The sequence below is a fragment of the Papaver somniferum genome, chromosome 6 (genome assembly GCF_003573695.1).
Source record: "Papaver somniferum cultivar HN1 chromosome 6, ASM357369v1, whole genome shotgun sequence".
Classification (NCBI taxonomy): Eukaryota; Viridiplantae; Streptophyta; class Magnoliopsida; order Ranunculales; family Papaveraceae; genus Papaver; species Papaver somniferum.
This window is the reverse complement of record NC_039363.1, coordinates 150,018,085-150,045,371: the sequence shown is the minus strand read 5'-3', so window position 1 is coordinate 150,045,371 and position 27,287 is coordinate 150,018,085. Positions and strand designations below refer to the sequence as shown.

At 37.8% G+C, this 27,287-nt stretch overlaps 1 protein-coding gene across 1 annotated transcript; it reads left to right on the top strand.

The window, feature by feature from the left end:
• Positions 1-6,813: 6,813 nt before the first annotated feature.
• LOC113291658 (extensin-3-like) lies at positions 6,814-12,872 on the top strand. The gene is made up of 3 exons (XM_026541168.1): positions 6,814-7,061; positions 7,191-8,096; positions 12,755-12,872. The coding sequence occupies exons 1-3, from the start codon at positions 6,814-6,816 to the stop codon at positions 12,870-12,872; spliced, it is 1,272 nt and encodes a 423-aa protein (XP_026396953.1).
• Positions 12,873-27,287: the final 14,415 nt, after the last annotated feature.

Below are 27,287 nucleotides of genomic sequence, written 5' to 3'. Positions count from 1 at the left end.
TAACATGATATATATACACAATAAGAAAATAAAATGCATAATAAAAACTCATACTCCAACTCATAGCTATTTCTGAACAATAGAGGATAAACACTAAAAAAGCAATTTAGTTGGCATCTGATCCCAACTCAGCCAATATATATACCTCATCGTCAAGAAAAAATTCCATCTACTTAGAAAGGCTAGTGTTTATTCTAAATTGTTCAAAAATTTCTAAAAGTTAGAGTTTTGATATGAAAATATCCAAAATAAGAAAATAAAGATAACATACTTGAGAAATAAAAAGATAGAGATAGATACACATAACCAGTGGGTTGCCTCCCATTTAGCGCTTGGTTTAAAGTCGTCAGCCCGACTTGCAAGATAGATTCTCCATACACCAATAACCTGAAAAGTTGAGGATCCTTCCATAGAACCTGTTTTGCAAACACTAGCTTCGCACACATATTAGTAATATAAAATAGAAACGAAGCTATTAACCGATAAAAGTTTCCCCCACACTTATTCTTGTCCACACTTGGAAGTGGATATAAAATATAGAATTCGGGAACTTTCATGGTTTCTTGTTCACAAACCTACATAGCATGAGAATCAAATGTTTCCAATGGAGGATATCGAGAAACAAAGTCATTCAACAATGTTTTCGAAGCACATACATTCAAACCAATAAGAGATAAAGGAGAAGAAACAATATGCAAAGGGTTAGACAAACCTTGCACAATCTCTTGTATTACGGAATCATCTTCATCCTTGAGAAACTCAAGTGAGTTATTCACCTCTTTTATATCATGGTCCTCTATCAAACCTTGCAACCATTCTTCGTCCGTTTCTGTTTTAACCAAAGTCTCGACATAAACATCATCATTACAATCCTTTGCAATCTCAATTGAGTCTTCCACAATATTGATATAGGTTTCATTCTCAACACACTCTTCTTTGTTGTAAGGCACATATGCTACTGCGAATTTAAGTCTCTCCATAAGGAACTTTTTAAGAACACGCATTGCATCATCCTCAAGCTCTACCTTTTGAATAGGTTCTTGATCATTATTAAGATCAATGCTTGAGTAAGCTGCACTAGTGTCATCATATTCCTTTTCATCTTCACCTTGATCGCAAAAAGACCCCATTGTACACTCCTCGGGGATGTCACCGTAAAGTGGTTCAAGCGTTGTACTTTCATAATCATCGTCACTATCATAGTTGACATAAGATTGGCTACCACTTCCGAAAGATTGGTCTTTGACAGAATTTTGCATGTCCTCTTTGTATTCTTCAATGCCTTGTCTTAAAATGGAAACACCTTTTTGAAGCTCTTGGAGTGATCCATCCAAATTTTGAAAATAGTGTTCCATTTGTTGGTAAAGCTCGTTCGACAAGGAAAAAGTAGAATCACTTACTTCAGTATTGCTACGCCAATTATCTTCCCTTTGAATGGGTAAATGATCATAACTACGATCAGAAATTGGGCCAAACATACTATTAGCATATTCGGTCGACGAAATTGGTTCCATGCTTGGTTGTCTACAAACTGACTCCATGCCCACCATAAATTGTTGCATCTCATCTACCAAACTCGAAGAAATATGAATAGAAGTACAACTAGTCTCCCCTCCTTGTGGTTGCTCACTTACATACCTACGTAAGAAGGTTGGCATGTATGAGAATAACTCAAAAGGTACGTAGAATATTGACCATAACCAAAGGATTGGTTTTGATTGTATTCCCTCCAAGGGTGATAGTTGTCATAATGTTGTTGAGGTTGATAACCGTACCCATTGTTCCAATATGCTCCGTCCATAGAAATTGGTACCTGAAACAAGAGTTCTCAAAACTATGTTAAAAACCAGAAAATAAAGATAAAAACAAAATTAAAAAAACAAGACTAAAAACAAAAATAAGAAACCAAAAACAAATTACAACCGCTGCCTCCCCGACAACGGCGCCAAAGATCGTTGTCGTATGCGTCAAAAACAAATTACACTTTCTTACTACTCAAAATATAAATATAGCAAGGGCAAGAAAGGATCGTTCCCACAGAGAGGACTAAGGTTGTCAAATTGTTTCGGTTTCCTATAAATACCAATGGAGGGGTTTTCTGATTTTTATATACTAAAATAAAATAAAAACAAAACAAAGAAATAAACAAGCAAATCAAATAGAGCAGATATTGGTTAAGGACTCATCTTCATTCACAAACATGCTTTTTAACAATAACTAGAATTGATATTTAAATTTCTCTTTTATCAAAGGCCCTAAGATACCTTGATCGCAAGTACATCCCGCAAATCTCCTATTTTCGTCAACAAACACATTTAAAGATGCGAGTATGAATTCTACCTTAGAGAACAACCTAACGTGTAAAAGCACTAATCCGATTTAACAAAGGTTATGTCTCACTTGTGACTACAAGGATGTATCTCTACAAGCAATAATCACAATTATGCTACTTGTATTCAAGGTGTATCACGTTTACGTATAATAAACCCTAAACTAGCAATAGATATGATTACGAGTTCTACCAATTTGCAACTTGACAAAACTAACAATTAATCATACATGGCGATATTTCGAGTGAATCATAATCGATAAAATTGAGACAAAACTAATTTATTGAACAAGAAACATGCTTTGTAAAATCCAACTCCATAACCAAAAATAAGATTAACTACTCATGTTCATGGAGTTCATAACAAGAAGGAATATAAAAGTCATCATGTTCAAAACCCTATGCAAAAAAAGTAGTGAAGAAGATATTAAGATCCCCTTTTTATAATCTCTGCCTTTCTTTTCAAAACCAACCCACTGCCACAGATAAGTCGACAGTCTATTAGCCAGGCCCAGCAAAACAAATCCAAGTCCATCTGAGTCAGCTACCTTGATCGGTGAGTCAACTCGCCGTATTCCGATTCCATCCGAGTTCAGGACGATTCTGGAGTATTTCCTGCCTGTTTCAGGTTCAATTATAGCTCCTCCTCTGCACAATCATTCAATCATCCATTCCATCCTACACACACATCTACTCAGCACATTCAATCCCTGCTGCAACTTCAGTTCCTTTGTTATGGCAGTAGCTCAATTACAATTAGAACACCACAATAAACAGCAGCACTTGGTTCTTGCTTAGCCATCAGCAATAGCAACACAGACTCTACCTGTAGACACCATTCTAAGTCCTCCCTGCAATACTGCATCTCATCGAACCACCAGTGCCATAGCCTGCAATCTCCTCAGTTCATCAATGACCCTTGTAATTCCTCTTCCCATTCTTCTCAACTTCTCACAGCCACCATATACCGACTCCATTTCTTCCTGCAATTCCAGTTCACCTGCAAATCTCAAGAACCATTCAATTCCATTACCAGTTCCACCAGCAGAACTTCCTTTAGCCATTTCAATTCAGCTCCATCACCTTCAGCTCCATCCCCAGCTCTGCATTGCACTAAGCCATATCAGCATCAATTCATTAGCTCAAATATCAGCAACAACAATCTTCTACAAATCTCAGATTAACAGAATCAGCTTCCATCTGTTGCCATCACCGATTCATCTCCAATTGCATCTCATGCTCTAGTTCTTTACTGCTTGCTCATTTACTTGCAATTTCAGTTGCAAGACTCACTCTAACACAGCCATCACTGCTATCCCTTGTTCTGCACTACCACTGCAACCACCACCTACTTTCTTCCTGGCAACAGTCCATAATTCAATCACCACCAGCAAGAACCCATTTACCAGACCATCACGGACTGCAGCTTTCCTTCAATTTTAGAGACGAATTGAAACCTTAATCATCCACAGACCCTTCAGCTTGAATTCTTCAATCAATCCTTCCCAATTCAACAGAAACAATAGCATCTTCATCTCTCACAGGTTGAACCCAAATTCAGAGATCGAACCCAATCTTCTCATTTCTGATTTCTCAGCAAAACCCTAACCAATTCTCAATCTGATTCAAACCCATAATCATCACAGTAACAGAACCAGAACCAACAGCTCAACACCATTCTGCTCAAATGCAAGTCCCCTACACAGATGCAACCTTAATACCATTCCTTCAACTTACAGCTCACAGCATCAGACCCATCTTCAGTTGCAGCTCAGATTCACCTTAATAACACCTTCAGTCCGCAAACCCATCTCTGCAACATCATCTGTATCTCAGGTCACAGTACCACTTTCTCCTCCATCTTGTAATCATTCTCACTGGCAGACAGTTGTAGCAGCTTCACCAGCTTCAATTCACGAACCCAACCTGAAATCAACCTAAAACCCTTGAATCTCCTCTGACCTTCATCTCAAAACCATTCATTCAGTATCAAATACAGACCTAATTAATCTCCAGCCTAATTTCTTTCATGTCTTCTGCACTCGAACTCCTACTCTTGTGAACTGAACACATCCACCAAACTGACCCAGATTTATAATCCTTCACTGGTTCATCACCAATCCACTACTATTCCCTCCGATTCATTTGCATCTCAAGAAGAAATAAAGGAAATGTTGTCTGAAACAACAGAATTCGACCCAACTAGGTCTAATAGTATGGGTGGCTATTAACACCCATGGGTGCTTTTAGCAATTCTCACTAGACTCCAGCGGGTTGTCCCTTATCTATGACTGGGCTCCGGGTATTGCTCGCCTGTAAAATGACCAAATTCGGCTCCTCGCTCAAAATGATTGATTTTTCCTTCTTTTGCTCATGATGACTCCATTGCACAACTCAAAAGCAATTATAAGATACATAATTTACAAGAAACTCACAAATAAAGCATAAACAATAGATATAAATTTATGTATTTTACAACACTTATCATTAATAGATTTGGGACTGCTAAAATTCTATCAATTTAGCAAAGTATTAATTTATCGATAAATTAGTAAGTTATCAATATATCAAAACATACCAAATTTAAGTTTAAATTTCAAAAATAAGTGTGATCATTTTCCAATAATAACAACTATCTAGAGATTTCATTTTTAATTATTTTCTAATTATTTTATCGCATAATATAAGATGATATGTTACATTTATGTGTGTAATATACATGCTTTGATGTTAAAATTAAAACAATATGAATAAACTGGCGAGATTGGGGTATACCAAATAAGACAAAATAAGGTTATTAGGAAGTAAAACCCAAAACCGCTTATCCACATATTTTCAAAAATGTCTAATATGCCATTGCTTAATTAGCACTGATAGATCTGTTTAGGTTAATTAATTTAGTTAGTTAATTGGTTGAAAGTTATGAGATTATGTTTTAGTTAGATTGACCTTATGGATTATGTGGAAAGATTATTGAGAAAAAAACTTGTTTTAAGAAACACACTAGCCAAACACTTGTAAAAAAAGAATTGCACATCTTTTTAATGTTTCATTCTCCAACTTAAGAAGAACTCGACACTTTCAGATCTGAAAGTATGAAAAGTCAGCATGCTCGACAAATAAACCATAATGCAGACCAAATGAGTTTTTATATATATATAAAGTGTTATAAATGCAATAATTAGTACGCAAGGTATCAATTCATAACCTGCCGACTAAGCTATAGTCGTCAAGGTCGACAATTCTAAACATTGACGATTAAATGAAAAATGGGACATGGATAAAAGTTGATTTTAGTTGTTATTGGTCGTCGTGGTCGAAATTGCACAAAGTGACGACCAACAGTAAGTCGTCAAGGTAGTTTCCCCAACCATGACGACTAATAGCAAAAATATACACAGAGAAATTGTTGTATGACAGTTATTGGTCGGCGAAGTTCAAGTTTCCAAAAGATGATCATGACCTTAATTATTGCAACACTAGTCGGTAAAGTACAAGGATGAATATCATGACGACCCTGTAAAAGTTGTCACGATACTCAACTATGAAGATAACGACTAATACTAGTCGTCACACAGCTTTAGTTCAACAGTTTCGATTTTTCCGATCTAATATGACATTCAAGCAACAAACCGAAATACTTGATAGAGTTTAAAAAGAATTAGTCGACTATAAAAAAAATCTAATTGGCGATTTTTTTTATCATTTGAAAACGGTGATATATTGAGAAGGAAAAACGAATTGATCGTTAGGATGATGAAGAAGAAGAAGGAAAAAAATAAGATTTGTTGTTTGGATCAAAAACTAAAAAGGGAATAGTTTTAGTTATTATTAAGGGAATGGTAATTAGGTAACTTTATACATGTTAGACATATCTTAGTCCACTATTATGATTGAGAACAAAATTTGGATACCCTAATTAATTTGGATATACCCCGATCTGGCCAGTTTTAATAAGATACCATAATTGAAGTGTTATTCAACTGATTATTCTCAATTTACATGTTAGTCGGGCCTTATAGCAAACTTAATCTTTTTATTATCTTATGAATTTAGCTGTTATAAATTTAGCACACTGACCGTCTGACTTAAGTCAGGATTGATAAAATATTATTTTAACGAAATTATTGGATAACGATTATTACATGAAACTAGTTGGAATCCTAACAAGCTAAGCTCCAACAACGCACTACCACATTACTTTAACAGGTTGCCGTGCTAGCCTACCAGCGAGCCTTATGAGGAACCAGCCAAGGGAGCCGAAGCGAATAGGGGGCCGATTATGTCACAAGGGGGCAAGCTAACTCTGTCATCCATGTCAAATTCTGCAATTTGTCTTTTTTAATTTAAACTGGAACGTGAGTTTGGAATTCACTGTTTTTTTTTTTTAATCTCTTTGTGGACTTGATGTGAGGGTAAATTTCTAGTATATATATAGAGGAGTAGTGAGGTATGTTTGAGAGCACAACCAGTTTTAATTACGAATGAGTATGGGAAACAGAGGAGGGAAGAAAGCCTCAATGGCTTTCCTTATTTCTGCTAGTGCTCTTCTAGTAGTAATGGTTTCTTTGAGTTTTCCTCTTCTTGCTAATGCAAATCATTTTTATGAATTTTCTCCACCACCACCATCTTCTCCTCCCCCAACTCCTGTTTACTACAAGTATAAATCTCCACCACCACTACTTGTGCACCCACCTCCATCACCACCGCACTACAAGTCCCCACCACCTCAGTAACCATATAACCCTCCCGCATCACCAACCCCTGGAGTATATAAACCTAAATCTCCGCCACCACCACCAAAGAAGCCACATTATGTGCCTCATACACCACCTACGCCAGGGAAGTCATTGAAACCAAGGTCTCCACCACCACCACACAAGCCATACTATGTACCACCAACCCCTGGAAAGCCGTACAAACATTCTCCACCGCCAACACCAAAGAAGCCATATTATGTGCCTCCAACACCTATCCCTGGGAAGCCGTACAAGCAATCTCCACCACCACCAAAGAAGTCATATTATGTGCCACCTACACCAGGGAAGCCGTACAAGCAATCTCCACCACCACCAAAGAAGCCATATTATGTGCCACCAACACCACCTACATCTGGGAAGCCATATAAGCAAACTCCACCACCACCAAAGAAGCCATCCTATGTGCCACCAACACCACCTACACCTGGGCAGCCATATAAGCAATCTCCACCACCACCAAAGAAGCCATCTTATGTGCCACCAACACCACCTACACCTGGGAAGCCATATAAGCAATCTCCACCACCACCAATGAAGCCATCATATGTGCCACCAACACCACCTACACCTAGGAAGCCATATAAGCAATTTCCACCACCACCAATGAAGCCATCCTATGTGCCACCAACACCACCTACACCTGGGAAGCCATATAAGCAGTCTCCACCTCCACCACACAAGCCATCCTACGTACCACCAACACCGCCAACCCCTGGCAAGCCGTATAAGAAATCTCCACCGTCACCAAAGAAGCCATACTATGTGCCACCAACACCACCCACTCCTGTGAAGCCGTATAAGCATTCTCCCCCATCACCAAAAAAGTCATATAATGTGCCACCAACACCACATACTCCAGGGAAGCCCCATAAGCATTCTCCACCATCACCAAAGAAGCCATCCTATGTGCCACCAACACCTACCCTTGGGAAGCCATATAAGCAATCTCCACCGCCACCAAAGAAGCCATACTATGTCCCACCCACCCCACCTACTCAAGGGAAGCCGTATAAGCATTCTCCACCACCAACACCACACAAACCTTACCTGTTGGAAAAAAATGGGTTTCACAAAGGATGAATGACACAGAGAAGAAAGTGTTGCACTCCAAAACTTTCAAGGCTTGTATAAATTTCTTTTAGACAAATATTTCTACCCTCCCAATAACAATTGGCGATTACAACAGGTATGCGAAATATTGCCTTCAGGATACAATGAAAGCCCTGCAACGAAAACTGAATTCAAGGTTTGTACCCCTTGATTCAATCAAGAACACACAAAGAGATTTCTGATTTCTGATGATGCTTTTTGAAAAAGAGAAAACAAATTGATTTTTCTTATATGTTAAACGAAACTGGGAGAAGCTATTTATAAAGGGTTTTGCACCTGTTGGGAATAGGTTTTTATTCGCCAACAGGTTTCTATTCACGAAACGTCAGGTTCCTTCATCAACAGACATCAATGGTGTCTTTTGGATTCGAAATTTTCGAACAGGCTTTTATCGGCCAAATAAAACCTTCAGTTCAAAAAAATTCTTCCGGGGGCGTTGCCCCCTTGAAACCCCCACCAGGGGCGGTCTCCCCTGGACCCCCACGACCTGACCTGTCAGGTCGACCACAGCCTGGGGGGCGATGCCCCCCAGGACCCCCCTTTGGTTAGCGGCGTTGAAAATATTCCTACATTCTCCCCCTATTTTCAAAACCATAAAACAAAGTTAAAACTTTTAAATCAGAGTGACTGCATCACCGAAGTGACTGCCTACGTACCCGAGTGGGATCAAGCCAACGTAGTTCAAGCACAATTGAGACTAAGCATCATCGTTGAAATCAACACATAAATGATAGGTATTTTTGGATTTGAACCTTCACTTAGTGTAAGAAACTCAAAGCCTTATCGAGGTTCTATGGTGAAACCAGTCTTGAACCAAGTACCCCTTATGATAAAACCGGAGTCTCCACACATATTGATTTCATAAAATCATGTGTTCTGTAGCCAAGCACGTTAATGGCCATGTGCTTATATCCTTGTTCATGAGTCTTCTTTAGAGAACGGTCTTCTTCTCTTAGGAAACGGCCTTATTTCCATACTCATATAGGTAAGTCTCGAAGGTGTTTCTGCGATACACCTTTTACTAATCATAGACTCATTAAGGATTTACATCCATCCTATTTTCTTGCAGAAACCAGCACTAATAAGAAATGGGAAGTTTTTATATTAGTGCTCCATAATCCACATCCATAACTTGTTGGTACCACATTGAACCTTGTTTATCCTTTTCAAAACATAGGTTGGGTTTCTGCTATGGGAGATCAAACTTCCTTCACAGACCTTAGTCCCATTTCTTTCCTTTTTATTGAAACCACTGAACTTGGTAGACTTTTCGTAAATGGGTCTGCCAAATTCCTCTTTGATTCAATAAAGTTAACCGTAACTACTCCCCTCTTGAGTAGTTGCCTAACCATGTAGTGTCTAAGACTTGCATGTCTAGACTTTCCATTATAAGTCTTATTAGAGACATTATAGATTGTAGCTTGATTATCACAATTAATCAAGACCGCCGGAGTTGGCTTCTTCCAAAAAGGAATTTCCATAAGTAGGTTTCTAAGCCAATCTGCCTCCTTACATGCATCAGTTAAAGCTATCAATTCTGACAACATTGTTGAATCAGAAATACAAGTCTGCTTCTTGGAACTCCAAGACACAGCAGCACCCCCTAATGTAAAAATCCATCCAGAAGTTGACTTGGAATTTGATTCTACATTGTTCCAGTTAGCATCGCTGTACCCCTCTAGTGCAGCGGGATAGCCTTGGTAATGCAAACCAAAATTTATTGTTCCTTTCAAGTAAGCCATAACTCTTGAAACTGCTTTCCAGTGTTCATATCCTGGATTACTTGAGAAACGACATAATATTCCCACGGCTTGGGCTATGTCCGGTCTTGTGCAATGCATAGCGTACATAAGACTCCCAATAACACTAGAATACTCAAGTTGAGCATGAGTACGGCCGGTGTTCTTCATTAACTTGATAGTATGGTCTAAAGGAGTAGGTGCTGGATTGTCATCAAAGTGACCATATTTCTTGAGAAATTTCTCAATATAATGAGATTGAGTTAAAACCAACTCATCTCCCTTTCTTAGGATCTTAATTCCCAAGATTACATCAGCCTCTCCTAAATCCTTCATATCAAAGTTAGAACTAAGAAACTTCTTTGTTTCTTCCACAACAGATATGTCAGACCCAAAGATTAACATATCATCAACATACAAACAGAGAATCACACAACCAGAACTATCATGCTTACTATAGATACATTTGTCCGCATCATTCACCACAAACCATATGACAAAACTACTTTATCAAACTTCTCATGCCATTGCATAGGGGCTTGCTTCAAACCATAGAGAGATTTCACTAACTTGCAAACTTTCTTCTCTTGGCCTGGTAATATGAAACCTTCAGGTTGTTCCATATATATCTCTTCTTCTAAATCCCCATTTAGAAAAGCAGTTTTGACATCCATTTGATGCACAACCAACTTATGAATAGAAGCAAGTGCAATCAAGCAACGAATGGATGAGATGCGGGCAACAGGAGCATATGTATCAAAGTAATCAATACCATGTCTTTGTTTATAACCCTTGGCAACTAGCCTTGCCTTAAACTTATCAACTTCACCATCAGCTCTCAACTTTCTCTTGAATATCCATTTACTTCCTATTGCTTTAGCACCAGGAGGTAAATTTACTAATACCCAAGTCCCGTTAGTCAAAAGCGAATGCTTTTCATCATTGATGGATTCTTTCCAGAAATTTGCATCTCTAGAACTCATGGCTTCAGCATAAGTTTTAGGGTCATCATCAGTATGCATAACTTACTGGTTAACACTAAGAATTCTATTCTTATTTGCCTCTACAAGGTAATAAATAAAGTTTGGATCAGGCTTTTTCTCAATCCTTCCTCTCTTACTCCTTCTAGGTTCGATATCTTCAGTAGGCACTGAAATATCATTGTCATAAGTAGGAGAGGGATTTTCATCATTGTTATCAATCTCCATAGGTTCTAGATCAGGTAACAATGGATTCTCCATGGGTTGCATTTGAGAACTGTTCCTATTTAAGTTCTCAAAGAATTCCACATCTACAGATTCTATAATCTCAAAAGTGTCAAGGTTTATAAATCTGTAGGTGATACTATTAAGAGAGTATCCCACAAAAGCACATTTATAAGCCCTGTTTCCCAACTTTGGTCTTTTGGGATCAGGCTTTCGAACATATGCTAAACAACCCCAGACTTTAAGTCTTCTCAAGTTTGGTTTCCTCTTAAACCACAACTCATAAGGAGAAACACTCTTCTTTTTCAAAGGAATTCTATTCAAAATATAACATGCAGACAACATAGCTTCACCCCACAAAGAATTAGGCAAACCAGAACTTATAAGCATGCAATTAACCATATCAATCAAAGTTCTATTTTTCCTTTCAGCCATACCATTTTGTTGAGGTGTGTAAGGTGCAGTGCGTTGATGAACTAAACCATGCTCTTGACAAAAGGAATTAAATTCAGTAGGAAAGTATTCACCACCACGATCAGAATGTAAAATCTTAATTTTGTGCTCTAATTGTGTCTCTACTTCTGCTTTATAAATCCTAAATTTATCAAAGACTTCATCCTTAGATTTCATTAAATATGTATAAGCATATCTAGTACTATCTTCTATAAAAGTGACATAATACTTATTTCCACCACGAGTGGCAGAACCATGCAAATCACCCACATCACTATGTACTAATTCGACCACAGCCTGGGGGGCGATGCCCCCCAGGACCCCCCTTTGGTTAGCGGCGTTGAAAATATTCCAACATTACCTGTATGCTTCACCTCCTCCTCCACATTACTAATAAGCTAAGGCTTCTGTTAGTTAGAGTCAATAATAGGAGAGAAGACTTGATTAGCATATAATGGGCGCAGTTCGGTGATGACTTTTTTTCTTTATTGAAAATGAGATATCGACCGGAAATGTTAAGAGTAAAAAATTTACAAGTCTGTCTCTTCTTCCCTAAGTGTGTAATGTGCATGTTTCCTTTGGTAAATCATCTAAGCGTATGTAACGAAGATGTTCTATTTCCATTAGGAAAAGTTTTAAGTGAACATGTTGTAGTTGCAAGTTTCCTCACAACCACATTCCCTATAACTATAATCAATATTAGGTAATCATCATTAAACTCTTTATTGATTATCAAGTCTTAAATCGGTTTACAAGATGGATACAAGTATTACAACAATCTTACTTGCTCCCAGATTTATTTTCTCTTCCCTGATTTCTTGTCTAACACTCACTAAAAGAATCCTCCCTACAAGTAATAACCTCTCCTCTGTATATAAGATCTTACATAGTCGATGACAACTAAGAGATCCTTTAATTTCGGAATCTCTATGTGATACACTCGCTCATGTACATTCACTCGTTCTCGCACGGACTATACTTCGCATAGATCTTCACACTTTACTCGTGACTTTGCTGACATCATCAGCTGCGTCATCTCAACCTTGCTGTGTGCGATCTCCCTCGTTTAAGTTATATAGTCTTCACTTTGCATGCTTACTAACATGTGCGATATTTCACTCCTACATTTTTCCTCTTCTCATTCCGCTTATTCTACAGGGTGAGCGATATGAGAAACTCCCACCTTATATTATCGCATATGCTTGTCTTTTCACATTTTGCTTTGCCGACAATTTTCCGGAATTCCGTCTTCCCTTGTTTACGCGTATCTTTTTAACCATTCATTTTTTGACACGCCTTTTTAACTGCTTGTTTCTATCCATTCATTTTCTCGCATTAATGAGAAGGAATTTTGAAAAGCGGGACACACTTTCCCTATATATCTTCCTTTATCTTCTTCTTCATTATTTTTATTTCTTTTACTCTTCTTCGTCTTCTCTGCTACTGTTCTTTATCGTCTCTTTTATTGATCTTTGTCAAATAACCTTCATTCTCATTCTTTAATGGCTCCTGCTGGTGAAAAGATGGAGACAAAATTTACCAAATTGAAGGACGAACTTCATTCGAAAGGCTATCCACTTTCTCTTCCTCCATCAACTGATTATTCCTCTAAAATTAATCATGATTTGATCAACTCTGAACAGTGGAGTAATCAAAGAGTCATTGTTTCATTAAGGCAACTTCAGATTCTTCCAATTCCCCTTTATAACCCAAAAATTCCTCTTTTTTATAAAATTCTTGCTGATGAGAGATTCGCACGGGGAATATTTCAACTGAGTGGTGATGCGATTAGAATAGCATTAGAATATTCTCGTCGCGCAGCTGGATTAGAGTCCTCTTACCCTTATGAGGTCCAAAACAAATTGTATCGCGATAAGTTTATTGATCCCACTGAATATACTCTTGATAATGTCTTCAATCATTATTATGTTGGGCTTATAAAAAGTAATTCAACCAAATGGGACGTTCGCTTAAGAAGAAAAGACGACATTGCTGAAGATAACAGAATTATGCGAGACGTTGATTGGAATGACAAATCCAATAACAGTGCTCGCAGATCTAACGATTCAAGTTGGATTAATTGTCCTATTATTTTAGAAGGTCCCTACATTTATGGTAAAGCTGTGGATGGTTCTGATCTTCCGCTTCCCGATAATTTTTCTTCTTATCAACCTTGGAAGTTCGCATTGTCCGAGAGTGAGACAAAGAAAGTGGTATGTAATTTTCGCATAAGTATTCTCAATCTCGCATAATCTTTCTTCTAATTTCTTATTTTCCTGTATTTTTCTTTGCAGGCTACTAAGAAGGCCAAAATTTCACATAATGCATCACCTTCGCAGAATAAGAAAGTAAGAAACATCCTTTTTAATTTTAACAATATTGTTGCCTCTGTTTCTTATCTTGGTTATTCGCGTAGGTGAAATCTTTGGGTGATAAGACTTCGGGCAAGGGTAAGAATATTCTGAAGAAAACCGTGTCTAAGTCTTTATCCAAAACGACTTCGGCCATGGATGATCTCTCTAGGAAGCGCAAAAGATATGATTCTTCCTCAAGTTCGGAATCTACTAATGATGACATTCTCGCTCCTGAAGAAGATTCATCAATTGATTCTTTATGTGAAAGAATTATCAAACCTTTTTTTCTAGGGATATACTGACTACTGTTGATCATGAAGGGATGGATCGTGCCTTTAAAATGGTCTCAAATGTATGTACCGCTCCTAACTTGGAGGATCCATCTCTTCATGGAATTGTCTCTGCGATAAACCTAGATATCCAATTTATACTTAACGCTTTGGTAATATTCGCAACTTTATTTTTAACTTTTCTTTAGTATCACTTCCCTTAGCTCATAATGCTTCTTTTACACTCTCGCATGGAGCTCGTTTGTATTATGCAATTTCCGTGGATTATGAAAGGAAGTTTCTCAAGCTGAAAAATGAGGATGCCAAACTTAAAGATGAGAACTCAACTAATTCTGAACTGATTCGCCAGGCTCGAAAAAGAAATAATGAACTTATTGGTATGTAATTATCATTTTCTTTATTCTTCTTCTTTTATGCGATAATTCGCACTTCTTAATTTATTATATTCACAGATTTGTATAACCTTTCAGATGAAGTTCGTCCTTCAATTTGGTAAATTATGTCTCCATCTTTTTACCAGCAGGAGCCATTAAAGAATGAGAATGAAGGTTATTTTATAAAGATCAATAAAAGAGACGATGAAGAACAGTAGCAGAGAAGACGAAGAAGAGTAAAAGAAATAAAAAAAATGAAGAAGAAGATAAAGGAAGATATATAGGGAAAGTGTGTACCGTTTTTAGATGAAGCAGCTAATCTCCCTAATGCTGAAATTCTCTTAGAGCATCTCAATTCTTCCCTAAATAATTATCCCACTCAAGGATTTGAGAACCTTAGCTTGGAAGAATTAAGGTTGAAATACGCTACCCTTAGGCGAAGCCATAGAAATGCATTAACCTCATTCAATAGCTTTAAACATCGTCTTTATGAAAGTAGAGAAACAGTTCGAGTATTGGAAGCGAAGAGGAATAAACTTATTACTGAAAAAGATGAGATCACTCTTAATGGTGCGAAGTACTAGAAAAGTTCCAAGAATCCCTTATTGAAGTTAAGAAAGAACATGATTCAGCTTTGAGCGAAAGGAACACACTCATTGAAGAAAGAAATTCAATTCGATCTAAACTACTTATAGAGAGTGAAGCTGAATTTAGTTGGGTTGCTAGAGTTCTGAATGATGCTAGGAATAATTTAGGTGTAAATGTGAGCCTTCAGACTGAGCATTCCGCATTGGTCGCAGACATTGTTTCCAATTATGAAGGTCATTTGTTGTTCTTTAACGCTTGTTCATACTTAAAGAATAACATCTTACGTCGTTTTAACTTGCTTGCTCATATTTCGTAGTGGAGGAGAAGGATTATCTTGAGAAAATTAGAGATTTAAAAACTCGCTTAACTGGCAACTTCAGATACCAACAATTGAAGGAAAAATGGACCCGTATGGTTTCGAACAACAGCAATGATGCTAATCGCGCTCGTATAGCTGTTGTTAAGCGAGTCTGTCTAGAGAATAATATCCCTGTCTCAAAGTATAAGTTTCCAGAGATTCTTGAAAATGTACCTATTCCTGATATTATAATCAGTGATGGAGAAGACGAAGATTCTGAAGAAGAAATTAGTGATTTTGAAGCTGAGCGGGAAGATGAAGGAAATGAAGATTAGTCCTTCATTTTTTCCTTGTTACAAATTCCTTTGTTGTAAATTATTCTTTCTTTTTGTATATCTTGAAGATATTAACTTTCATCCTTTTAATGCAAATCTTCTTTTCTTCGTGTTCATACTGAAAATATTATTTCTCGCGTGTATATAAGACTATTAAATGGGGCAATTAACATTTCCTTTGCATTCCCATTCTTGCCTCTTGTTAATTGAAGCATCTTGATAGGTCAAGTATGATTTATATCATTTATCATAAACTTCTTCTTGTGCGAACATTATCGCATTAGCTTCAATGATTTTTTCTCTTTTTCTCATTTAAAATAATCATTAGTATATGTAATCTTTCTTCTTAGGTCTTATTTTGCTTTCCTATGTAAAGGTCTTATGTTGCCTTATTTCTGAGTGACGAGATTGTAGGCTATCTTTACACCATAGTGTATCGACCCATTAATCTTGTCTTATCTTTTTCTTGTATTATTTCCTCTTCAGGTTTTATCGCATAAATATGACAAGTCTTATTACTCGCATGAGTAAAAAGTCTCATGACATTTACGTGTTTTGACACAATTCAGCTCCCTAACGGAGGGTGTCGTACTTATCTTCCCCCTGGTTTCCCCTTCAAGGAAGCTTACCTATACCGGGTTAAGGTTATGGCTCTTCCCATCCGGTAATTCAACAACCAGTTGATTTCGCAGTCTTGTAACTATTAAGTTACAAGACTGCACTCTAAGTGGAGTATCTTCGGACCGAGTGCATCATAGTCAGGATTTGTCAAGAGTGGCAAGGTACGCTCCAGATGCCCCGGGCACTCTTGACTCAACCGTGTACCTCGATGCCCGGATCGAGTTTCTGCACTCCTTTGGAGATACTTTCTCACCTTAGTCTCTCAATCTAAGATTATTACCTTAGACTGAAAATTTAAGGTACCTCTCCCGGATGGGCATTTTCGTTTATTCTCACCCCAAATCTCCATAACTCAAGTTCCAGGGTCGGTGTTGCTTTCCCTTAAGTCATGCTTTCTAGGTTTCTCCGACTATGACATGCGATAGGTATTACTTTTCTGCCTCTTGCATGTATGCGAACTAGGTTGCACGCCATATTCGGATTCCTAGTCTATCTGATAATAAATATCATTTATGTTCCCTTATTTTAAGGTCTTATTTTGTTGATGTAATATCACTTTATGAAATTTGAATTTTTCATTCTATTTCCAATATTTGAGTTTTCACAACTCTAGTGCAAAGATTTTTTATTGTTTTTGTTTCGCATAAAGAAAAGCATGTGCATTCCTCATACTACTCATTTTTTCTCTTGAACTGCTGAATCTCCTTAAGCTTGCAAATGTTTTGCAGAATATTAGTTCGCATAATATTTCATTCTCATCTATGCGATATTCTTAGTATCCTTTGTTTTTGTCTTAAAAATAGAACTTCTGCCCCTGCATGCTTCCTTCTTCTGTAGAAGCAATATTTCTGATTCGCTTGGCACTGTTATTCGCAGAAGATTCTACTTCAGTATTCTGCATATTTGTTTTTGCAGTTTCATATACTGCATCTACCATTAACTTCTCAGCTCTTTGACTCTCTGCGATACGCTGTTTCCAATTCCTTCGTTTACTTTCTCTTTCTTCGCACTTATCAATGTCAATTTCTTGATAGTTTCCGCTTTCAATTGTATCCCCTCTTATTATACCAACACCTTTAGGTAAAGGAAATTTTATACACTGATGAAATATCGAAGCCACCCCCAAGATACTGTGCAACCATGGCCTTCCAATCAGAGCATTATATGGTGATTCGACATCCACAACACAGAATACAATCTCCGTTTGCAAGTTATGAAGAAGAATTCTCATTGTAACTTCTCCTTTTGGCTTATTCGCAGTTCCAATAAACCCATAAATTTTATATGTTGAAGGAATTAATTCATCATCTCTTCCACCCATAACTTTGTATGTAGAATGAAAGAGGATGTCAACAGAGCTTCCAGGGTCTATAAGTATTCTATTTATCGCCCAAGTTTGCTTCATCCTCTACTTTCGACTTTGGATTAATTCCTAATCTTACCACCAATGGACATTCATGTGATTCTCCTCTCCATAGTGTTTCTTCCATACTGAATGAGATAACTTGTTTTTGCCACTCTTTTAATGCTGATACTTTCATAAGTTTTAGGATTTATCTGCCTTCAACATCTCTCGCATACACCCGACTTAAGATATTATCATGGAAATCTTATGTATTCTTGAATGAATGTATAATCGAATTACAATACAAGTTCTTCGCTTTCGCACCTACTTCAATTATATGTACATTCTTTCCATTACCCGCTCCATACTCATTTCCCTTTGGTGGTGGTGGTGGCAAATTCTTTGGTTGTGCTAAGAAATGATTCAAATTTCCCTGTTTAATCATCCTTAATATGATTTTCCTTACATTTCTGCATTTACTTGTTGTGTGACCGTGAAATCTATGATATACACAAAATTATTTACTCCTCCTCCCTGGTGGTGGTTCTTCTCCTACATTATGTGGTTCTGGAATATCTTCTATTAGGATGGCATCTTCCCATATCTTATCCACTGTGGTATTCAACTTTGGAAAACTTATCTGCTCCCACACTATTCTTCCAGTTCTTTTATTATAATGTGTTTGTGGACCTCCAGAACTTCTTGGTTGAATCGTATCAGTACCTCCGTGATTTTGATGTTGCTTTTCAAACTCTGCTTGATCTGCACAACCCATGGCTACCAGTTTTTGTTCCATTTCTGCAACATTCCTTCCTTGATTCCCTTGCGATGCACTCGCAATAACATTTTTCAATCTTGGAAGTAAACTTGCATTTCCACCCTTCGCATCTGGTATGCAACTGGGTACGACTCCATATCTCTTTGCTTCTCTTCAAGTGCTATGTACTCTTCTTGAAATTCGTGTAATTGTGACATTGTTATTGTATCCTTTATCCGAAAGATTTGTGTATACAATAAATCTGTAGCAAAGAGAGCATTGATAAATGCAAGAATAAGGTGTCGCTCATCTACTCGTCTTTCCATTTCGCTATACATGGTTCTCCAGCGTGTTGTTAGATGACGCAAAGTCTCATTTTTTCTTCTGCGAAGTCCGAATGTTGTCTCAATCACTGGTCTTGACATATTATTGTTGATGTATTGTCCTAAAAAGACGTTATGTAAATGGTGAAATGACCCAATTGATTCTATTGGTATCCCTTCAAACCATTTCAGATATTCTCCCTCCAAGCTCGCAACAAAATATTTACACATGACTGCATCATTATTTTCCCATTGCAATAAAGATCGGGTGTAGGCTTTCACATGTTGTATTGCACAAGCACTTCCATCAAATATACTAGTAAACACTAGTAAGATGCACTTGGACGGTATTGCTGCCCTTTGGATTTGTCTTGTAAAAGAAGTTTTTCCAGCTTCTTCTACTGCTTCTTCTAATTGTCTCCTTCCACCATTTCTTCGTGTAGTTATCATTTCTCTTAATTCTGCCATTTCTCTCAAAATTTCTTCACTTAAGGTTTGATCTAAATCTTCTCGCATTGGTCTTTTTAATCTTGTTTGCCTCGGTCTATTATCATGATTATTCTGACGTACTGCCTCTTGTATTTTTCATTCTTCAGCTTCTTCTCTTCTTCGCCTACGCCTTTCTCTCTCAATGCTCATATCATAATGCACTCTATCATGCCATCTCTTCTTCATCTCTTCTTTGTTCTGTATCATCCATGCGATAACGTTCGCATCGTATTAATCTATTGTCATGATTGTTTTGATGTAACATTTCCTGCAATTCTCTCTCTTCAATTTCTTCTCTTCTTCTCTGTCTATTTCTTTCATCTCTCGCACGTGTAATATCTTCTTCGCGCTCATACTGATCCCTTACCATTTCCCTTCCATGTAACATCATCTGATCTTATCTTGGATCATCTTCTTCTCTTTCAAGATTATGATGTGTGCGATGAATAAGTTCATGTGGATGTTCATATCGTTTAGTTCCTCGATCTTGAGCTAAATTGTAATCCTCCTGCAGGTTTTCTTCCATAGTTTCCATGCATTGTCTTCGCCTACCATCTCCTTGATTAGATCGACTTGCTCTTGATGAACATCTGCTTAATCTTGAAATTGATCGTGTAATGCTTCTTGATCTACGCTCTTGTAATCGAAGATTCTCTTCTCTTAAATCATTATTCTGGCGTATTAGATTCGCACGTTCTTCCTCCTCTCTTCTTCGTTGTGCTAGTAATCTTTGTCTAAGTTTCTTCAATTAATCCTTCATTCCCAGTCCTTTGTTCCTCTTCTTCAGTTGAATTTGTTCGTGCAGTATGGATACTTACTCTATCATAATCAATATCATTATTCCTCTCTTGTTCACGCTGAATTCCAATTGGAACTTCGTTTCCTTGATTTTATCCTTCTTGCTCTTCTTGTTGTTCAGGATTTGTACCCCGTCTTCTTTCAGCAATTCTATTACTTCTTGTAGTTGCCGTCCCTTGTTCAACAGTAGATCCGATTCTCACCATCTTTAATTTCAAAGAATTAAAAGTTTTCTCCACAATTTTCAGATCTTACTTTTTCCAAGATTCAATGGATTTACTAACAGGATTTATCACCCAAACCTGTTTCTAGCGCCAAAAATGTAGTTGCAAGTTTCCTCACAACCACATTCCACTATAACTATAATCAATATTAGGTAATCATCATTAAACTCTTTATTGATTATCAAGCCTTAAGTCGGTTTACAAGATGGATACAAGTATTACAACAATCTTACTTGCTCCCAGATTTACTTTCTCTCCCTGGTTTCTTGTCTAACACTCACTAAAAGAATCCTCACTACAAGTAATAACCTCTCCTCTTTATATAAGATCTTACATAGTGGATGACAGCTAAGAGATCCTTTATTTTCGGAATCTCTATGTCGCTCATGTACATTCACTCGTTCTCGCACAGACTATACTTCGCATAGATCTTCTCACTTTACTCGTGATTTTGCTGACATTATCCGTTGCGTCATCTCAACCTTGCTGTGTGCGATCTCCCTCGTTTAAGTTATATAGTCTTCACTTCGCATGCTTACTAACATGTGCGATATTTCACTCCTACACATGTAAAGTTAATGATGGAACTTACGTGCAGGAAACGAGGTTTATTAATAGTACACCATATGGTTTTAATCTCTGATATTAACAAACACATCCCGAACGAAATTTTAAAATCGAATTCCAACCACTGCTATGTAAAAATTGCCTCTCAAACATTGAAGTTGTAGGCATAAAACGAAATGCTTTCCTTGTAGCTTTTGACGCAGTCGCTCGTGTTTCTCTGACACTTCACATTTTCTCATAGTTAGTGTACTACACTAACTCTAACCACTTACCAGAACCCCATTAAAGACTAAACAAGGTGGAAGCAGTATGCCAATTACTAAAGGGCTCAAAGGCACTCTTTTGCATCTGCCAGTAACCCAAAATTTTGTTGTATTGTTTTGATAATATTTTCTTCGTTCTTTTTTAATAGGCCAGTTTTGTTTTTAACGAAATTTAAGGAAATTAAGAGAACTAATCATTGAAAGTGATCCTCATGACACTTGTCAATAAAAGAAGTGAAGTGAAATGGTCCCCATGACACTTGTTAGCAAAAGAAGTAAAGTGAAGTGGTCTACATGACACTTGTCATGAAAAGAAGTTAAGAGACAAATGGTTCCAAAAAATTAAAATAACATTTGACTTTCCCAATTAGGAAACTGACCTATTTTTCTGAAACTTTTATTTATATAAACTGGCCTATTAAAAAAGAACGGAGGGAATATATGTTTTGACAGTATTGTCGCATTGCCTTGATGCTTTTCGGTGATACGATGCTTTCTGAAAAGAATACCATAGCTGTATGGAATAAGTTATAAAAAATGTGGCAGGTAACGGATAATAACTTCATATATATTCCTGCACTCAAATGTGGCAGTTTCCAAATTATTCTGGATACTTGACGGAATAGAATCAGATCGACTTCGTAAAGTTGAAAAAATGGCAAATCTTGAAGTGCCTCACACGGAACAATTATGTAAGTTGTTGAGAATTGGAAAACAATAGTACTGAGTTTGGACTTGTCTCCGATGAAATAAGCTAAGGTCTTCTATTATATGTAGTTTTGTAAATCAACGGTATAAGACTAAGTGGGGCTGGTTAATTGGAATTTTAGCTACGCATAGATTGTTTGAAAATAAGACCATCTTATTCAACTCATTTCTGCTGCAAGTATTAGATGTGTCTAGCTAGCTAGATCCGGATTATCTCGAGCCAGCCATCCACTAAACTTAATTGGAGAGACTAATCCGTCGTGTAGTTATTGTTGTTACCAAATCTTTTGTCTTATTTAGTATTGGCTTTTTTAGTGATATGAAGCGTCAACCCAGTGGTTAATTTTCCAGAATTCTTGGGGGGGTTTTTTTGGATCATTCACACTGACACTAGTGCTCCTAAATTGGCAAGCTCGTATGCTTAGCAACATTATCTCTTAGGACTTGCGAGGTATGTCAGTCTGTTGATGTCACAACTACCGGAACTCATGTTAACGAGCCTAGAATACTATGCTCATAGTTTGTACTAAATGAGAAGTTTGTGTAATTATATATGTCAGGGCAACCTTACCTCAAAGGTATAGGCACAGTCACAATGACATTGAGGTACCATTTGTGCAATTGGTGCAGCTTGGTACGTTACTTTAATTCTTCAACAGATTCATAACTCTCGTGCGTGGGAACAGATTATTGTGGAGCCAGGATTTCGATTTTTCATTTTTTTTGATAATATTTGCGACTAACTCAGCTGTTTTTTTTGGTTGGCCAGCTCAGCTGGAAGGGATCGATCGTCTCGCTAAAGACAGTCCATAAACTATCCAAAAAGAGTTTTCATATTGGTACGACGTAGGCTCATGCAACTTCATCTAGTTTCTTCTATAAACAGAGAAAAAGAAAAAACGTTGTACGGGGCTCCACAATCTGTTCACAAAGCACTACAAAATGTTGGGCTGTAATAAGAATTAGGCATGAGAGCAGGTGAAAGAAAATGATTAGAATTTTAGTAAAGCAAAATTTAAAAGGAAACGTGAAAAGGAGGAAAAGAACGTGAAACAATATCGAAGAGGGGGAAAATCAGTAAAATTGTAGTAATCAACCAGCTATCATCATTAATGTTGTTTTCACCGTATATATACTTTTACAATTTTCTTAGAATTGTCGACATCCTATTACACTGTACTACGTCCATTTCAAAAAGATGGGACTGTTTCATGTACAAATGTACATGAAAAATACTTCTGGGTTTTACAAATTAATATATCTCTTTTTTTGAATATTTACCAACATCCAAAATTTTACTGCAACTTACGGGTACAAATCAAGCATTTCTACATGCAAGGGTCATGAAATACAGGATTCTATTTTGTCATATGTATATATACCATGTCGATAATAAGTGCCAAGGAGCACTGGAGCATGGCGCAAGGACCAAACCAAAAGCCTGGTGAACTTGACGAATTATTTCCCAGTTTACGATGTTATACCCCACGGCCAAAATATGGACTGTTATACTTGAAATATTGCCACAACCAGAAGGTGGGGGTATGTAGAATCAAATAAATGCGACCTACTCTGCAATCTCATTTAAAGAAAAAAGTGAGTGCCAGAAAAATTTGAAGCTTGTCATGTTCACAGAGAGGGTTCCAAAAGAAACAAAATCATGTTACGTGAATCATAGACATTAAAGTTCATCAATCAGTGAATCCAAGGACTTTCTTTTTATCTATACTTTATTGCACTATTTGTATCTTTGATAGGTTTGATTATGATTACTCGTTTAAAAAAGATGCTTCAATTAGAGTATGAGTATATAATTCTCGTTCAAAAGGGAAAGATGAGGAAAATGATATAAATCCGACAAGTTCTATTTTTCTTCCTTCTCTTTTCAGTCTTATCAGTTGAAGATGTTGAAAATCGCAAGGACTCAAAATAGTAACAGTACATATATGGGTCGACGAGGTCCTCAGTGTCGGTTAGGGCAATTTCTATGGCAATCAACAAATCCATTTTTTTGTTCAGCCACGTGGATGAACAAACTGTGTTTTCCACTATGATAAAGGACTGGGCGTTAGACAACTAAGCGCGCGACCGTAATAGAAACACTAGCGATCGTAGGTAAACCGCCGGAGCTCGTTGCACGAACGCTGGCGTTTGTAATAGAAACGCTAGCGTTTGAACCAAGGTCGCCAACGACTACTTTTCAACAGCCACCGGAACGGCTAGTTTCTACCGGCTAATTTTTTCCTCCATAAATATGGCTCGAGTTTGATCTTACAAATTCACAACAATATTTCGTCCGATCAATCTTTTTTTTCAATTGCTTTCAATTTTCAACCATGAATTCTGATTTTGATTCTTCTGAGGAGGATATGGAGATGGATGACATGTTGTACGAAGAAGATGAAGAATGTGTATGGATTTTTTGCATCAAATGGATGAAGATGCAGATCAAGATAGAAGAAGACGAAATTTTATGTTGCAATTACAAACCGGGTGTGTCGGACCGGAAAAATTACGCCTTTGGCGCGTTGCCCCGCAGGCCGTAACTCCCCCGGTGCGCCATGATGATTCCTACGGTCCGGGCTGCCTCAAAGCTAGGAAAACGCACGTCCATCTGCCCTTGCAAGCATGCTTGTGGAGCATGATGCAGCTAACTTAGCTTCCACACTGTTCCAACTCAACCTTGATCAGCAAAAGTTTTATTAAGAAAATAAAAACTTTCTTAAAACGGGAAAAACCCCCTTTTGAGGCCCTAAAGAATGGAATTTGGTTATATTCTGGTGACCATGTGGATCTATAGATCACATGTCTGATCTTTGGACTGTTTCTCATCAAAATGGACTCCTCCTGAGCTAAATTACGACACTCGGGTTTTTAGCCTCCAAATAGGTTATAGCTTGCTCTTTGTAGCTTGATAGGAAGTATGAGCATCCACTTGCTGGCATGCAACTAAGCCTCATCAAGCTTGACCACAATCATCTCTTACATCGAGCTACCGATCTTAGATGATATGAGGGGCCACTCAGCCGCAATCATCTCGCAATTAGATGATATGAGCGACAACGTGATGGACCGACAATGTTGCAACTCATTGCGGCTGCCTACGTACCCTTCCCTACTCTAAAGGGATCAAGCACAGACCGTAATTCATCCTCGAAGGGACAGGAACTTAAACCAACTCGATTGCAAGGTCGTAGCCTAGCAATAATGGTAATGGCCTGGTCCGTAAAGGCCGTTCCGTCAAGATGCACAATGATTATGCATCATCGGGTCAGTGGCACGACATAGTGATGCCTAAGCATCAAATGTCCTCTTCGCAAGGCTACGCATATGTAAATGAGGCTTACGCATCATTTATACTCTTTCGGCTAATCTATGAAGCTTACTTGGTTCATGGTCCGCAAGTGCACCTTCAACTCACCACCCCTCCCTATATATGTTAAATTGACATTTCTACAAGTATGGAAAGGGGAGGAGATTGACATGCCTACTTCACTATTCATCGCAATGATTGCGCACAATGATTGTGCAACACTCTTTTGGCCAGCCCTATCTGGCCTGATGCATAATGATTGTGCACTACTCGTTCTTCCATCCCTCTATGTCCTGATGCACAATGATTGCGCACAATGATTGCGCTTCATCGTAATGATTGTGTTAATTCGCAATGATTGCTTTAATTCGCAATGAATGTGTTCATTTGCAATGATTGCTTTAATTCGCAATGATTGTGTTCATTCTCAATGATTGCTTTACTTCACAATGATTGCGTATAATGATTGTGCAACACTCGTTCCGCCAGCCCTCTCTGGCCTGATGCACAATGATTGTTGTGGATGGGGAAAAACGGTTTGCTGGTTTTTTAGGGAATGAGGAATCACCTTGTGGTGAAGATTCCTCGAACCGAGCGAACTTCCTAACCTCACACAGATGCACCGCTGCAAAGGGGGTGCTTAGATTCTGGAAATCAATCTGAATGACTCCGGCCTAAACCAAGACGATGGTCGTTCCATAGTCAATTCGGTCGCAAAGAGGGAGATGGGTTGATCTGTAGGATGGAAGCTGAGAATTGTGTGGGATCAGTGATGATCGAGGATTGTGGGTGTGTTGAAAGTTTCTGCAAATTGAAGAATTGTTGAAGTTGAGTTCTGTGTATAAGTTCTGAGCGATTGATGTAATTTCTGAGAGTGATTGCTCGAAAAATTGTTGTTGTTCAATCGTGGATCCATAGACTTATTTAAACTGCAAGAATGATGAACACCCTGACCCCTGTAAGTGTGACGGTTTCTTGAGTGAAAGAGTGGAAAAGTGGAAGATCGTGGTGAAACCAGTTTCAGGTCGTGCGGAGACTTGGTTGATCACTCACCCACTACTTTTCTAACTCCTTTAACCGTTGACACGACTTACTCACGTTTCTCGTTGTGGATGAATCCACATGCTGTAGGCCGCCAGACCAAACCCCTAAGTGATATCCCCCATTTGTGATGTGATTGGCATCTCACGAATCGTGGAGTCTGCATGACAGACGTGCAATTAATTAGTCACGTTGACTTATTTAGACAATGAGTCTAGGTTTTGTTGAATTGAGCATGAATGACGAATTGCTCAGTGGAACATTCGAGTAATTGAGCAAGTATTGCTCGACGAGTTACTGGGTGTTGATGGTTGTGGATCAATATTCGAGTAATTTTTCAACGGGTTACTGAATATTGATTAATTGGATAGTATTCGAGCAATTGAATAATTGCTCAATTTGAAAGATTACTAAATATTGAGAATTCGATGAGCGACTGAGCAAGTATTGCTCATTTCAACAAATTAATGATTTTTGATAATATGTCGTGCAACTGAGCAAGTATTGCTCAATTCGAAAAATTACTGATGAATTGCTGAATATTGATCAATATTCGAGCAATTGAGCAGGTATGGCTCGATTCGGCGAATTATTTACTGGTGACGTGACCCAATAAAATATTAACTAGAATACTGGTAGATAACCGAATATTATATAATTAATCTAGATGATGATTGTCGAATAAATCTATTTAGCGTTTTAACTGCTCAGAAAGATGATTTGTTGAGCGTTTGTTCGAAAACCTAAATTTTGATCGATTGCTCATTAATTGACGAATTGCTGAAAATAGGTCATAAGCAAAGGAAGGACCGACCATATGGGACTATGGACGTCCATGTGATGCCCAATTACTCGAGTGAGCGTGCAACAGGGTCCTGGGTTGACCAGTTGGTGAAAGAATGACGATTACATGGGTTTCATCATTTATTGAAATAGTGCTCAATCAAGCATTAGGTGAGAAAACCTAATTTATAGAGAAGTGAGGGACCGACCAAGATGGATG

Bases quoted from the DNA above. Each gene is read 5' to 3' on its own strand.
- LOC113291658 (XM_026541168.1), top strand. From the start codon at position 6,814: ATGAGTATGGGAAACAGAGGAGGGAAGAAAGCCTCAATGGCTTTCCTT. The intron at 7,062-7,190 runs GTAACCATATAA...ATTGAAACCAAG, and splicing joins TACAAGTCCCCACCACCTCA to GTCTCCACCACCACCACACA. The intron at 8,097-12,754 runs GTATAAGCATTC...CTTATTCTACAG, and splicing joins CCACCTACTCAAGGGAAGCC to GGTGAGCGATATGAGAAACT.